Here is a 15675-nt window from a genome sequence, read left to right as displayed (position 1 = left end):
AATCTCTGTTTCTTTAAGATTGATTTTTAGAGATGTATTTTGGTGCTTTGGTCCATGTTTCTTTTTTTTCTTTTTTTTTTTTTAAATGTGCCTTGTAACTTTGTGTTGAGATCACATTTGAAAAAACAGCCATCTCTTTCTTCAAATCTTTATGGATAGGTTTTATGTAAGAATAGCTCTTCAGTATGCCTGGGTAGAGATTCTGGGGATTATTAAAACCTTTTCTGTGGTTGTGTCTTCTCTGGGCTTGTGCATATACAATTCTCATTTACAGCATTTGCTAAATGCTTTAATCAGGAGTCTAATCTTTTGTTCTTTCTTCTGCCGGGTGTACTGCAAATTCTCTGAAGCTTCTATAAACTGACAAGTCTTTTTTTGTTTTTAGTGTCCCCAGACTTGTAGAGAGAACTATGCACTTTCAGGGATCTGAATTCCTATGTTAGAAAGCAGTCCCTCTAGTTGCCCTTGTAAAAGTGTGAACATGAAATATATTTTTCAGTTTTCATTTTCCCTCCCAGGCAGAAGCCAGGAGCTGGGAGTTGTTACTTGACCACCTTGTATTGAGCTGGGAGGAAGGAATATGATGTGTGAGTTCCATAAATTTTGCTCCTGGCTTCAATGTGTATGGCTTTTGCACTTCCCGGGAAGTGCAGGAGACCCTTAGCTGATTTCCAGATTTCTCCCAGAGAGAACTGGACTTCATTTTGTTGAGTTGGTGTCTCCATGGGGGAAAAGAGGGTCTAGGGTTACTTACTCTTCCATCTTGCTCATGATAACCCTGCCAGCAGTCCAGAACACCTGTTGTATCTTTGTTAAAGGTAGTTTTGTAAGTGCTAGAGAATTATTCCTCTGTGTAAGCAGAATTCATGGATTGGAAAAGTGCATAACTACTTCATCCTGTAAAGTTATTCCAAGTTGTTGACTTTGGGATTAACTGGGGTAGCAGGAAAGAGAAATTTGGAATCAAAAGACCTGGTGGTAGGCTGTATCTCCCCCACCCCTCCACACACACTTCATATGTGTCTTTGGGTCACTTCATGTTTCTAAACTTATGCTCCATATCTAGTGGGAGTAACAACACCTAACTGAGTTATAATGAAAAGTAAATCAGGAAGTGTATATACACCAAAGCCTTAATAATTTGAAAATATTAACCATATTCGAGGTAGCATTATGTTAGCCAAGGTTCTCAGAAAAACAAAACAAAACAAAACATGGTTTCAGAAAAGGAGAGATTGGATGGAAAATAAAAGATGATTAAGCAAACATATTTCCAAGAGTATTAGGATTAGTTGTGGTGCTCTGAGACAGGGGAAGGGTGGGATTTGGGAAATGAGTTAGAGCTTTCAGTGAATCTGTTTTGGAGATGTGCTCTACCTTTGGTTCCAGTACTCAAAAACTGAGGCTGGTTAACTTGGAAAAACAGGGAATTTAATCCAGTGCTATGGAAGAGCACCATGTCAGGCCTGGAAGGGCCCTTACTCCTCTGAGGATTCGCCCAGTGGTAGCTGATTGTCTCTTTACTCTTTCCACTGCTGGAATGGATCAGGCTACCACCCTCCCCCACTGAAACTCCTGGAAAAGAGTCTGATTCTCTGGGAGGAGGAACATGATTGACACCTGGGTCAGCAGTACACACAATGGAGAAAGGAAATGTGACAGCAGGAAATCAGGCTGCTGTGCCTCAAAGGAGCAGGCAGAGACAGAGGCAGCCAGAGTGGACACTCCAGCATGGCTGCTGTAGGAAAACCAGGAGCTGTGCTTTGGGGCCAGGAGGGCTACCCCAGCATCAGTCACCTGGGTATACTCCCCACATATCATAGTGAAACTACAGCTTAATTTGTATGTATTAATTTAAAAGAACCACACTATTGTTTAAAGAGTATGTGGCTAAGTCTGCAGAACATATCTTACTTTAATTGAATCAAATTCATTTTTAATAGAAATATACAATGTTGAAAGTCCATATCCAAGACAGAAATAATTGTATGGGATCAGCAAGATGTGTGAGGTTTGCTCCCCTTTCTTTAATAGGTTTAGATATTCTCTGAGTACACGTTGACATATTCTTGTGCCTGTGTTGTGCTGGAGACTTAAGCATCTGGGTAGATTTCATACTGTTTATCTCTTTGTATGATTGTAATTTTCTACCACACGTAAGTATTGCATTTTTCACTAAGAAACAAAAAGAAGAAAGTAACTAAATGGGATTTGATGGAACTGAAGGGAAAATGAAAAAGGCTTAGAGTTGCTGATCTTCTTCCTCTGTCTTTGCACAGCTTTATGGAAAGGTAGATGAGCAGATGCAGGGACTGCAGGGTTGGCTCATTCTAGAATGCAGATGTCAAAGGCAGGGGTCCACTGCAAAAATCTGTGAGCTGAGTCCTTGCCAACCATGTAGCTCTGCTTCAGGTCCTTTGCAATGAGAGAGCCTGTGTGTGGATGGTGGGCCCTGGGTGTATGTGCTGCACTCCATCAGGCCATGGAGCCTCTGCTCAAGGACTTGCTTCTTAGAAAGAGCTTCTTAGCGAAATGCCCCTGAGCCAGACTAAGTCCTTCAGGCCGATTGATTTGTCCTCAGAGTGCATCCTTATTCCCAGCCTGATGAAAACTTGTTTTGACTGACAAATAAGCTGCAGGAGGGCCGTGATATTGCCGCCCTCCACACCCTGACCCCGCACTTGACTCTGCATGGTAAATGCCAAAACAAATAAGTGAGGACATAGCGATAAAGAGGAATCGGACACTGGGAGGATGGTGGAGCCAAGGACGATGCTGGGAGCGAGATTATAGATCTAGGCATATGGGGAAGAACTCTGTGAGGTTACGCGAGTTCCTCACTGGGGACCACTGCCATGACAGCCAGCCACTGCACCGTGAAGCAGTCAGAGCTCCCGAGGAGGTCAGCGGTGCCTGTGGGTTGAGCTGTGCTGTAAAATATGGGGGCTTTGGAAGGACTTTGAAGAGTCAGATTGAAGGTGCACAGAAGGCATTGTTCCCCCCCCCCCAGTCCTGAGCGCGGTCCTCGGTGAGGGAATGTTGAGGGTCCGTCACAGTCAGTCCTGAGGGTCAGGTGCAGTGGTGCAGGCTGATGTGGCCCCCACTTCTGTAACATTGATGTGGAAGGAGAATCTGAGACTTTACAGAAACCCATGTTGGCTTTAAAAGTGACTCTTCTGGGTCAGATGATTGCCTTGACAAAGGAATATTAAGATATGCGTCCTGCCTTGGTTTTCTCATTTGTCGAGAGAAGCAATGGTGGGGATGAATACGTTTGACAAGAGTTTTATGTGGCTCCTGAAGCTCTCTGCACATATTAGCCGTTACAGTTACTGCTCGAGCATGTGTGCTGAGGAAGCTTCTGTTAAAAATTATGGAGATCCAGCTCCAATGAAAGTAAGGTTTGTATGTGCGTGTGTGAGAGAGAGTGTGGGTGTGTATGTATATGTGAGAGTACACAAGTATGTGAGTGTGAGTTTGTGAAAGTAGAGTGTAAGCATGTATGAGTGTGTGTGTACATGAGTGTGAGTGTATGAGTGTGGGTGAATTTGTGAGTGTGTATGTAAGTGTAGGTGTGAATGAGTATATGCGAGTGTGTCTGTGAATGTGTGAGTGTAGGTATGTGTTTGTGAGAATGGTGTGTATATGAGTGTAGGTGTGTGTTTATGAGTGTGTGTGTGCAAGCCAGGTGTGTGCATGTACAAACCCAGAAGGTTGCTTTGGTACCTCAGGACTCTGCCTGCCCTGTGAGCCCTCTCTAGCCTCCCCTGAGCAGGGGTGTTGCAGTGCTTACTGTCTAAACTAATTTCCAGAGTGGGCAATAGAGACTGACTCATGCAGTCCTGTTACATTTCCTGACTGGTTAGGTGACTTATGTCTTCCTCTTTGCCCTTAATGGGTCTGTAATGAAGTGACATATTTCAAAGTCATGGCTGCATCTCAGGCTGCAGTGGGACTACTCTTAAATATTGTCTCAGTGGAGGGTTAAGCCTGGCACACAAGCTACCTGCGTCTGCAGAGAGGAACCACATTGAAAAGAAAGAGGTCCTAAATGGGAGACGATTTCAAGAGCTACACATCCTCTGCTGAAGGTTTTCATTGTTATTTATTTGTTTATTTTGAAGTGCTGGGGCTGGAACCCAGGGCCTTGCATATGCTAGGCAAGTGCTCTCTGAGCTGCAACCCAGCTGGTTTTATCTTATTTTTTGAGACAGGGTTTGGCTAAGTTGCCCAGGCTGGCCTTGAACGTACATCCCCCTGCCTCAGCCTCCCAAGTCACCTGGGTTACAGCTGTGGCCAACATATCTGGATTGGTCTAGAAATTTTCAAGGTTAGTCCTGAGTGTTTCAGATGGAGTAAGAAACTGGCCCTGGGGTCAGTTTGCTTCCTTCATGTCTTTGTGCTGACATTTTTTTTAGTGTGACTTTAACCTTTTTCAGCCTCAGTGCCCTCATCTGCAAAATGCTATCATGATAGCATTCACCTCTATGGCTTTCACGAAGGTCAGATGATTCATTCTGGATAGAGCATGTGATAGGGGCTCAGTAAATGATGGCTGTCTGTAAGGTTGCTTTTCATTGGTGCTGTCCATCAGAAGTCATTGCCGGTGACTCAAGTCTAGCTGGGAGCTGGAGATGAACAGATAGATGAATTACAAGTACTGTAATCAAATAGATCTACAGTGCAGGATGTGGGGATCACAGAGAGGTGCTAGTCAACTCACCCTGATGTCAGGGCACATTTCCCAGAAGAGCTGGGCCTGGAAAGCAAAGTGAAATTTGGAGAAAAGAGGCCTGAAGCTCCCTGTGCGTTAGTTTGTGGGTGAGGTCTTTGGTTCACAGAGTCCATGTGTATTTATTGAGTTTCCACTATGTGGCAGACTCCGTGTTAGACTCAAAAAAACCCAGTGGTAGGCAAAGTAAATAAACAATTTGCCTTCCTTATAGAACTTTTCCTCCAGAGGCAAGGCAGGCACTGAACCAGTAAGTCCTATGGACTGTGGAGGGTACAGGGAAGGCACAGGGTGTCACTAGATGGTAGCTTGAGACCAATTGAATCTTGGGGTGGGATTTCCCATATGGCCTCTGGGATAATGAAATTTCACCAAGACCTGTGGTGAGTAGGAGTGACCTGGAGAGAGAAGAGAAGGCTCTGTGCTTGGGGGACCATGGAGTTTTCTGGGGACAAAATGAAGTCCAGCTTGCTGCGACATGGGTAGCATAGAGCATGCTGGTGAGATGCACAGGGAGATTGCAGATGGTCTCGAGGTCCCCTGGACCAAAGCACTGGGACTTTGTCTCTAGGGCAATAGGAAGTCTTTTGTATGCTTTATGCATAGAAAAATCAAAATCTTAGGTTTTGAAAATTTTTGAAATATTCTGCAATCTGTATTTGAGGTAAAATTGGGAGTTCATAACCATCTTGAATCTAATGTATGAAATATGATATGTCAAGAGCTTTATAATGTTTTGAACAACCAATAAATTAAAAAAAAAAGAGAAAATCTTATGTTTTGGAAGATCATCTGCTACTTGAAAAGTGAATTACTGGGATTCAAAAATGGAAGTTCAAATGAAGACCAATAAGTAGCTGTGGCAATATGACCATAGCTTGTACTGGGGTGGCGGTACACACAAGGACAACAACATCACCCATTGCATCTGACAGCTCTGAGGGAGTCAATGCCAGTGTAGGAGATGTGCTGAGTCCCTGGAGGCACCTGTGTGGCGAGGTCTGAGGTGCACTGTGTGTGACTCCAAGCTAAGAAAGGGCCGGTGGAAGGTAAGATGCAGGGAATGAAGTGATCGGATCAGCGTGTGCGAGGTGTTTATTTCTCTTCCTACCTACTTCTTGAGCCAAGCGTTTATTGAATTTAGAGTAATAGATGGGAGAAGAATAGCACCATTGCAGGCTAAGATTGATGGGCGGCAGATTCTTTTGTACAACAGCACAAAAGAGATATATTAAGGGGAGGTTAAACTTGTCACTGTGAAAGGCTTATTTATCTTGTAAATACTTACCCTAGAGCTATCTAAGACTTCTTTCTGGCAGGACCCACATAGGCTGCCCCTCCAATGCAGGAGAGAAAGAGGACAGAACTGTCACTGTGTTTCCACAGGGGACCACACCCTTTGTGAGAGAGTGGGGTGTACGAAAGTGCTGGGGGGTGCAAGGAGTTGTGGGAAAGGGAAAGAGACAGAGAGTCTGATGGGGGCAGGCTTCTTGTTGACAGGAATAGGGTGGGAATGTGCAGTGAGTAGTCTTATGCGGCAAAACAGGGGCCTGGAAACCAGGACAGGGTGAAAACGTTTGGGAAACCAAATTTGTTATTGATTCCATGTTGGTGTGTGTGGCTTGACTTTCTGGACTCTTGACACTCCATCTATGACTGGCAGTGAGTTGATTTAGATTTGCTTTAGAATTTGATTTAGAATTGCCCCCCCTACCCCTCTTCTCCCCTCCCCTCCCCTCCCCTCCCCCCCTCCAGGCTCCAAGTGTTTAGGATCTGTACATAGGGAGATCTCAGAAGGGACGATGGCTTTAGAGGCTTCTGCAGTTGTCTGCGAAAGCCTGTCCACAGGTAAGGAGATGGACTTGAGAACTATCGAGAAGGTAGAAACACTTTGGGACAATTTAAAAAAGAAACAGAAAAAGAAACTTGAAGCAAATTGTCTATGCCTGTGCCACTCTGTGGAAAGAATCTGCTCAAGCTACCACTAATTCCCTCGGCCAGTTCTCAGTTTTCAGGTCCAGTGGCCCTGTACTGTGCATCATGCTGTGCTTTTCCCTGGTCCCTAGGGTTTGTAGCCTGGAGGTGCTCAGCAGGGACCGTGACCATCTTTTCACTTGTTCACTGTGCAGGTGACGGAGCTCAACAACGTGAAGAATGTGGCTCGATTGCCCAAGAGCACCAAGAAGCATGCCATAGGGATTTATTTCAATGATGACACCTCCAAGACATTTGCTTGCGAATCAGGTTTGTCTGGGGCAGGGTTGGGAGGGAGCTTGGGAGGCCTTTGACTTTCAAGTGGGCGCTGGGCACTCTTGTGACCTTTGGGCCATTCCTGCAGATCTTGAGGCAGACGAATGGTGCAGAGTCCTCCAGATGGAGTGTGTGGGGACACGGATCAATGACATCAGCCTGGGAGAGCCTGACCTCCTGGCCACGGGGGTGGAGAGAGAACAGAGCGGTATGTACACAGCAGTCTCGCCTTTCCGATAAGCTCTCATGCCCCATGTAGTAAATCGTAAGCCATCTTTATTAGGGGAAATTTTTGAATTATGAAAATGTATAAAGCAATAAGTAAAAAAATCTTTTCCCTAATGCACAACCTGTGTTGACAATATGGCATATTTTTCTCCATAATATCTAAACTTGATGCATAATCTGAATGTGCATAGCTAGGAATTTTGAGGGACCTACTGTGTGCCAGCTGGTGGAAAAGGCTTTCAGTATTAGATTTTATTTAATTTTCCCAGCAGTCCTTGGGCATGCATATTATTAATTCTTCCATTTTACTGATGAGAAAACTGAAGCTTCGGAGAGCTAAAATCTTGCTCCAACTCTAGTGCCTACTTAGTGTTTGATTCCAGGCTAGGCAATTAGACCATATTTGACAATGCACAGATTTTAAACTGGAATGAGTTGTTGGGCTGCCATTTCACTTAAACTGTTGTTGAAAGCTTTCCAGTGCTTTTAATAGAATTTAAACTTCATAAATGTTTTATCAGGTTTACCCACTTAAAAAACAATCTGTGACTTTTTAAAAAACTGAGATGCATGAGCCAAACTCTGAGCTCAATTCTTGACCTAGAAATAAATCACTTAAAACAATAATGACCTAGATATAAAGGAACTTTTTAGCAAAAATCAATGTTGGTTTATCGAAAAAGCTTGGGATAATTATTTCATCTCCAAGCCTTGTGACAGGGTAGATTGGGCCCCAAGGATCTGCTTAGTGACTGACTTGGGCCAAGAGGATTGATCATGGGCAGGTCACCTGAATTAATGGTGAAATGCAGAGGTGAATCTGTCCTGACCTCTCCACAGGCAGCTCTTCATTGGTTATTAAAGCATGCTCCCCCTCCCTGGTGCAGCTGTGTGTTCACACACAAAATCTGCAGCTGTATTGGACGTACATACCTATCACAGTTCATCTCCACCGGTATTACTGACCAGGACCCAGGGGTGGGGACCATTCCATGGATCCTCTTTGCAGATCGGGAGATTGAATCCCAGAGAGGATAAGTCATTTGTAGGGATATCCCCCAACCCCCAGACTCCTCCTCCTGTGGTTAACTAAATTGGGGTAACCCCTGCCAAGAGAGGTCCACCCATAGCCTCATAGATGAATGCCTGGGAGCCCAACAAAGCAAGGAAAACAGGACAGGTTTGATTATAATTGTTTTATAGAGTGCTCAGATCAGCACTTTTTTTCCCCAAATTTGTATTGGTGAAATAATATCCTACTGGCACGACAAACTGAATTAAAAGACTCAGCTCTGCCTCGGAGCTGCTGTGTCCTGCCAGTTCTCTGTGCCTGTTTCCTCTCAGTCAAATGGAAGTAAGAATACCCCTGGTGTGTAATTACTAGGTATCATTATGAAATTCAACTTTGTCCTTTAAAATACGTTGCAGTCTTAATTTGTAGAAATTAAAGTAATCGTGATGTAATTGTAAAGTAATGGTCACTCCCTCTACTATTATTGTTTTCCTGAGTGAGATAGAATTGTGGAACTTCTAAGCAAATAAATTGGTGATCATCTCCCTTTTTACTTAAGGAGACAGTCTTTCTTACTTGGTCCAGAACTCTCAAGGGAGCAAATTGCTCTATTAGATTCTATTTTTAAAATAATTGCTACTGGAAAGCAGCAAATATCCAATGATTGAGAGTTTGAAATGATTTAGAAAATTTAAATGGATACAGTTCATGAACATAGTCTTGATCTATTCACTAAATTCAACTAAAATCTATAAAAATCTATTGCTCATCATCTCATAAAACAATTAATTTATAATACCTCTAATATATAGTTGTTATTCTTTTGTCAGATGTGGACAGTCTACCATAATGATGGCTTGCTAGGTGGAGATGTGTTTGCTACAGTAACAATATGTGTTCATATATCACTTAAAGATTTCAATTCTGTAACTTCCTGTGTTAATGAATTGACTAGAAATACAACAAAAATTCTGTGTGAATGTATCTGTGGGGATGAAAATTTGGTTGCAGAAACCAACTAAGCAGTTGTTTGGTTACATTTATAACCACCATCTGAACAAGCAAATGAATATTTTCTTTCCAGTAATTGGCTAAGGAAAGTTTTTTTTTTTTTTTTTTTGTTAAAACTAGTTCAAATATGTCTTGTGGTGTTTTTCCAAATGCTTTGTCAGTTAAATTGCATAGTATGAATGTGAAGTTTTTTTAAAAAATAATTTGAGAAACAAATTTATTGGCTTAGTTATAGAAGTTATAAGTTGATCAGTATGACTTTGGTATTAGTAAACCATAACATGATTATTTAGCACCTGCATCTTTTATGAACACAAAGACGTAGATATAGTTAATATGTGCTTGGCAGGAAAAAAAAGCTTTTAAAGGTTTCTTTGCTTTAGTCTTTTATTGGCATACATACTTTTTATTATGCAAATTTACAAAGTCTAAAAATGTTCTTTGCTCATGTAAATAGTGTTTAGTGTATGTTGACAGTCAGGGTGTATCATTATTATCTCATTTGATAGGGTCTGCATTTAAAAGTCATTTCCTGGGACAGCTTGTTTATGAGAAACATTGGTTTCCCTCAGTACTCAACCAAATCCTATAATGTGAGCTTGAATTATTTTTGAATGCTTCTCTGTTCCTACAGCGTCTTTGATGTTTTATTCCTGGGGATTTTAGACTAACCTTTTGTTTTTCTCCCAGAGAGATTCAATGTGTATTTGATGCCATCTCCTAACTTAGATGTACATGGCGAATGTGCCTTGCAGATTACATCTGAGTACATCTGTCTTTGGGACGTCCAGAATCCCAGAGTCAAACTCATCTCTTGGCCGCTAAGCGCCCTGCGGCGGTATGGACGTGACACCACGTGGTTCACTTTTGAGGCAGGGAGGTGAGTGCCAGGATGTCAGATGCTCCTCTTCTCAGCTCTTGTTTCTGTCTTCCAGGCTCCCAAGATGGAGGCTCACCTGCGGGAGGAATCCTGAAGTTCATTTGGGGAGACCCCCAGAGCTGTGGTTCTCCAAGGCCAGGGGTGGTGCAGAATATCATGTATTCATTGTGGCCGTTTTCCTGGGGAGGAGTCTAATGTTCCACATCTGTGATGTGACTTTTCATTATGCGGTTTGGTTCTGTACCACACACTGAAGTCGAACTGGGTAAAAAAATCTGACCTTGTATGGCCTATGGGGCTAAGCTAAACAGAGGCTAGTGCTTGGAAAGCTTCCAAGTTGGTTTTGGGGGAATGCTTCCTTATCTCAACTCAAATGGTAGATCATAAATATCGGGGGGCCACTGATGTTTTTCGAGTTGCAGTTTGTTGAGTTCTGTTTTGCTCAAACTATAATGAATGACATTAGTACCTGAAGAGGTTGATTCTGAAGCTTGTTGATTTTCATCCCCAAGAAGCCCTTGTTCCTTTTAGGAGAATGCTTCTCTGTTCCTGCAGCGTCTTTGATGTTTTATTCCTGGGGATTTTGAACTAACCTTTTGTTTTTCTCCCAGAGAGATTCAATGTGTATTTGATGCCATCTCCTAACTTAGATGTACGTGGCGATTGTGCCTTGCAGATTACATCTGAGTGCATCTGTCTTTGCGACGTCCAGAATCCCAGAGTCAAACTCATCTCTTGGCCGCTAAACGCCAAGAAAAAAACAGTTAAACCCAAATGTACCCAGTGATGCTCTTCTTTTGTGGGAGGGAAGATGGTGCCCACAGTAGCTATGCAGTCTCCACCTCTTCCTCCTTCAAATTTTAGCTCTGTTTTGAAACATGACAGATAACATTTTATATTTTAAAATTTTCTAATGATTAATCTTTAAGAAATGCAAACCCTTCTACATGTGGCCTGAAATTACATTCAGATTGAAAACAAGCCAACTTACGAAATGGAAAATAAAATATTTGTAATACAAGGCAGCTCTTCCTATAGGAAAATGATATTTGATGTGAGGAGAGTAAAAACAGAACTTTAAACTCTACCTAAGACCCAGTTCCTGCAAGTAGAGGACAGTAATGCTCCCTCCAAATTAATCTATTTATTTTATACAAGGCTCAATTATGCAAAATATACTTTTCAAAATAATTTATTGTTCTCACAACTATCCTAGAAAGTTTTAAAATTCATCCTTCCCATTCAGCTATTCTCTGGTTTATTTTATTTTGAAGACCTAGAAATGAATCTCGCAGATGACAGACATCACCACATTTTCCCTTGTATACGTATATGAAAACATCACAGTGAATCCCACCATCATGTCCACCCACAAGAATGGAATTCTAACTAGAATAAGATATATTTCATGCTGTATAATTATATCAAAATGGATTCTACTGTCATGTGAATCCATTTTGATATAATTTCAACTAATGTGTGAAAAGATATACCAGGAACTCAAATATATATTACTAAGTGAAAGAAGTCCATAGAAAAAAGTTACATACTGTGTTACTCCAACTCTCCAACATTTTTGGAAAAGGCCAAACTTGATAGTGAAAAAGATCAGTGGTTGCTGGAGGTTGGGGACATGAAAGATGAGTAGGTAATGAAATGACAGGGACCTTTAGAGCAGTGGCACTCCTTTGAGGGTGCTGTGATGTGGGTACCTGGCATCATACAAATGCTAGAGCCAATAGAACACAGGACACACATAGAGAGCCCTAACACAACCTGTGGACGTTGGGTGATGATTGGTGGGTGCGGTCATCAGTTGGAATACATTCACTGCTCTGGGCTGGGAGGATATTGAAAATAGGGGAACTGTTGAAGGGTAACCTTCTGTACTATCTACTCAATTTAATACACTTAACAAAGTGTATTAAGATAGGGAAAAAAGCTACGAAAGCAGTTCACCTACATTATCAATGAAGTCACTAAAAATGGAAAAAACAGTCAAACCCAAATGTACCCAGCGATGCTCTTCTTTTGCCAGAATTGCCTACTGATTATCCTGGAGGGAGAAACCTATTAGTAATTTAAGCATTGGTTTGATCACATTGGTATATTCTACCCTTTGTGAGCCAGAAATTATTATTATAGATTATTAGGTATTACTACTACTATATTAATTGTAACCAGTAAAATCTAGATATTCTGTAATAAATACATACTTTCTATTACCTATGAATTCCCCATTCTTATTTCTTATAGACATATAGTAGAATTTTTCATCCATCAGGACTTATGGGATGATACTGAGAGGCATTTATTCAAACACTGCTATTTTTTCAATTGTTCTTTAATGTACTATGTATAGGAAGCAGTGCAAACTAAAATGTAAGTAAAATCTTTATAGTATATTGTGACTTTTTGAAACTGTAAAAAATTATCTCATTAATCTTGAGATTTTGGAGGCACAAGATTCCAGGTATAAAATCAATACTACTTATGTCATGCAGAAGTTTAATCCATACTGAAATCTAGTAAGACTTCTGTGATCTAACAGATTATTTAAAAGACTGGGTGCTGTAAAAAACCATAGAGGTCTGTAGGCAGGTGGATTTGGGTCTGGGCAGATGTGTTAATTCCGTGTGTGTGTGTGTGTGTGTGTGTGTGTGTGTGTGTCTGTTTGTGTGTATGTGTGTGTGTGTGATAGGATTGTTTTCCCACTTTGGGTAGGTCACTCTGACCATTATGTGGACAGTAGGGTAGAGGGATGGGTGTGGCTCTGGGGAGAAATTTCCTTGCCTTACATCATGCACAGTCTGGGTGGTTTAGATGACTACAGGCTTGGTTTGCTTCAGTGTCCAGTGGTGCCCACAGTTTCATTTGAGAATTCTTAAGTGGATAATAGAATTGAGGGATGGGTGTGGACATGAGAAGATACAGAAGTAGCTCAAGCAAACGAAATGGTACACGAAAAGAGTTGATCTATTGGAGACATCAATTCCAGAATTATTTCAATGGTCTTTGACCAAAAGATATAAAGTATTGACTTGGAAAATGAAAGTGCCTCATCCCATGACTTTGATGGCCCCTTAGTGGTCTGTCCTTCTGGGAATTCCACCTAAGAACTCCAGCAATTAGATGGTTAGAATACCCACAATCTGGGCATACAGAATTGTGCCTCCAGAGTTGTGGGAACACAGAATGTTTGTTGCTTTTGAAGAGCCTTCTCATGTGGCGGGCATGCTTTGCGTGACTGGTGCAGACTTGGCATTGAATGGAGGGGCAGTGAGGGGACTTTGCTCTTAAGCTCTGACTTATTCCTCAGGCAGCATGTGTAGTGTGAGGAGCACTGCTTCAGGACTCAGAGAGACCTAGGTCCTAACCTCTTTTTGACTAGTGATTAACTTTGGGCAAAATGCTCAAGTGTATCTGAGCCAGATCTTCCCTGCAGGGTGGTGACCTGTGAGGGTGCCAGGTTCCCCTAAGTGTCTTTGATGTTCCATTTTGATCATTTTGGAGCAGGACTTGGCCCCACAGGACACAGGCAACCCAAGGTAATATGACCACTTTGTATTTTGTCTGAAACTCAAATAGAGATGAATTTTTATAGTTTCCATCAAGGCGCTAGGATAATAAGATCATCTGTGTTCCCCCAAGCGTGAAGGTTCTCTCTGCCTTACTTTTGTTAGTGAAGATGATTTTTTCCTTGGCTATTTTTGGATGTGTGCAAAACAAGGCAGTTTCATATTACCTAATAGAATGTTCTTCCTCTATCATTTCAAGAAATGAGCAGGAGCCGAGTTTCTCCAGGCGGTTTTCACATATCCAACATGCATCTGCAAACCTTTAAGACTGTCCTCCCCAGGACACAGGGATTCTTCTTCCCAAAGACCTTGGGCAAAGATTTATTCACATCCAGCTTATTCCTGCTCGGTGGCTCCAGTTCCCTCCAGCACAGCTGACAGGGAGGTGCTCATAATAAAATAGACTCGGAATTGGAGAATGTGAAGTAAAATTATTGCCTGGCCACACAGGGGCTATGGGAACATTGCCACCTATAAAATGGGGACAGTGTATTATTTATCATGAGATTGCTATGAAGATTCAATAAAGGCACATGTGAAAACAGCTGGAATAGTGCCTGGGAAGTAGCAGGCACTTGAATCAACCCAAACCGACACAGAAAAGAAACTCACTGGCTTATGTAACTCAGTCTGGGGTTGGACATGGCTTCAGGCTTGGCTTGATTCAGTGCCCAGGTGGTGGTCCTGGGTTTCACTTGAGAATCCCCTTTCTTCTAGGAAGTTACATTCTGGCTCCAACTGATGAACTCCTGGAGCTTTGGGATGTTTCCACACCATCAGCCAGTGGAAGGGAGATAATTACTATCGGGCAATGACCATGACGTTCACCCTTCCATTTAGGCTTTTTACTGAGAACTTTATACAAAGCTCATAGGACACAAATAGAATGGGGAGCTCCTCCCCTGGCACCCAAGGCCTGCTATGGCCAGCAGAAAGGGAATGGATGTGAAGTCTTAGGAAACTAATAAAATGCATCCAATATAGCATTTAATAATTGCTCAAAGCAAAGAGGGTCAAGAGGATTTTTGTCTGCAGTTAGCAGTATCACGCATAACAGCGCTGGATCTCCGCATCAGTGCTGCTCAGCCAGGGGTGATTTTACTCCCAGGAGACATTTGATAATGTCCTGGGATATTTATGGTTATCATACCTTGTGCAAAGGCACTGTTTTCATCTCGGGCAAGGAGGGGCCAGAGGTGTTAGTGAACATCGCACATTGTACAGAACAGCTCCCCACAACCATGGATTATGGAGTGCAGTTATCCAGGGTTGAAAACACTGCTCTAGCAGGTGTCTCAGCCATTGAAAATACCCTCTGATGATTATCCAGCCCTTGCTTTGTGCAATAATGACTGTTAAGCTTTTTATATGTGCCACTGTAAAGCCACTCAGTCGTCATAGAGGCTGGAACCTATTTTGATTCTCGTCTTAGAGGGAAACTGATAAAGCCCGAGGTCCCAAGGCCCAGGGTTAGTAAGTGATGAGTTCAGGACTCAGGTTCAGATGGTCCACTTCCAGACTCCATGGGTCTCTGAGAGGGCATTCCTTCTGCTGGAGGTTAGCCTAATTCTTAATGACCTTCTGCAGAGTGAAAGAGAGCGGTGCTCACACAGCTAAAGCTTGCCTCGTGCACTAGTGTGTAAATGTTCTTAGTTGGACTTTAATTTTGGAGCCTTCTATTGGTTCTTCTTGTTCGGAGTGAAGACACAGACAGCTGGGATTGTCCACCTCTCCTGGGCAGCTGCGTGGGGATCTCAGGCTGTGCGGATCCCCCACATGCTGTTTCTTCCCTTCTCCCCCCAGGATAAGCAATGTGACTGCATTGCCTTGAGGAATCTTGAAGATGAAACATGAAATTTATAATAAAGTGCAACTGTGCAGTTAATTGCTGTCAGAGACAAAGAACAGTTCATTTATGTGGGGGACCAAGAAACATACTTTGTTGGATTGAGGTGTTTCTAAACTTTTGTCTGTTTCATTGCAC

The 15675-nt window shown here is 42.4% G+C and overlaps 1 protein-coding gene across 1 annotated transcript in view; it reads left to right on the top strand.

The window, feature by feature from the left end:
- The window catches only part of Dok5 (docking protein 5), a 148566-nt gene that overhangs the window by 93426 nt on the left and 39465 nt on the right, over nucleotides 1–15675 (top strand). Inside the window, exons 3-5 of the mRNA XM_076849156.1 lie at nucleotides 6862–6976; nucleotides 7071–7190; nucleotides 9924–10113. Coding sequence (XP_076705271.1) covers nucleotides 6862–6976; nucleotides 7071–7190; nucleotides 9924–10113 — 425 coding nt within the window. The remainder of the gene's footprint in view (nucleotides 1–6861; nucleotides 6977–7070; nucleotides 7191–9923; nucleotides 10114–15675) is intronic.

This window comes from Callospermophilus lateralis, chromosome 3, assembly GCF_048772815.1.
Source record: "Callospermophilus lateralis isolate mCalLat2 chromosome 3, mCalLat2.hap1, whole genome shotgun sequence".
In the NCBI taxonomy this organism is placed as follows: Eukaryota; Metazoa; Chordata; class Mammalia; order Rodentia; family Sciuridae; genus Callospermophilus; species Callospermophilus lateralis.
Note: the sequence above shows the minus strand (reverse complement) of the source record. Positions and strands in the feature narration are given on the sequence as shown.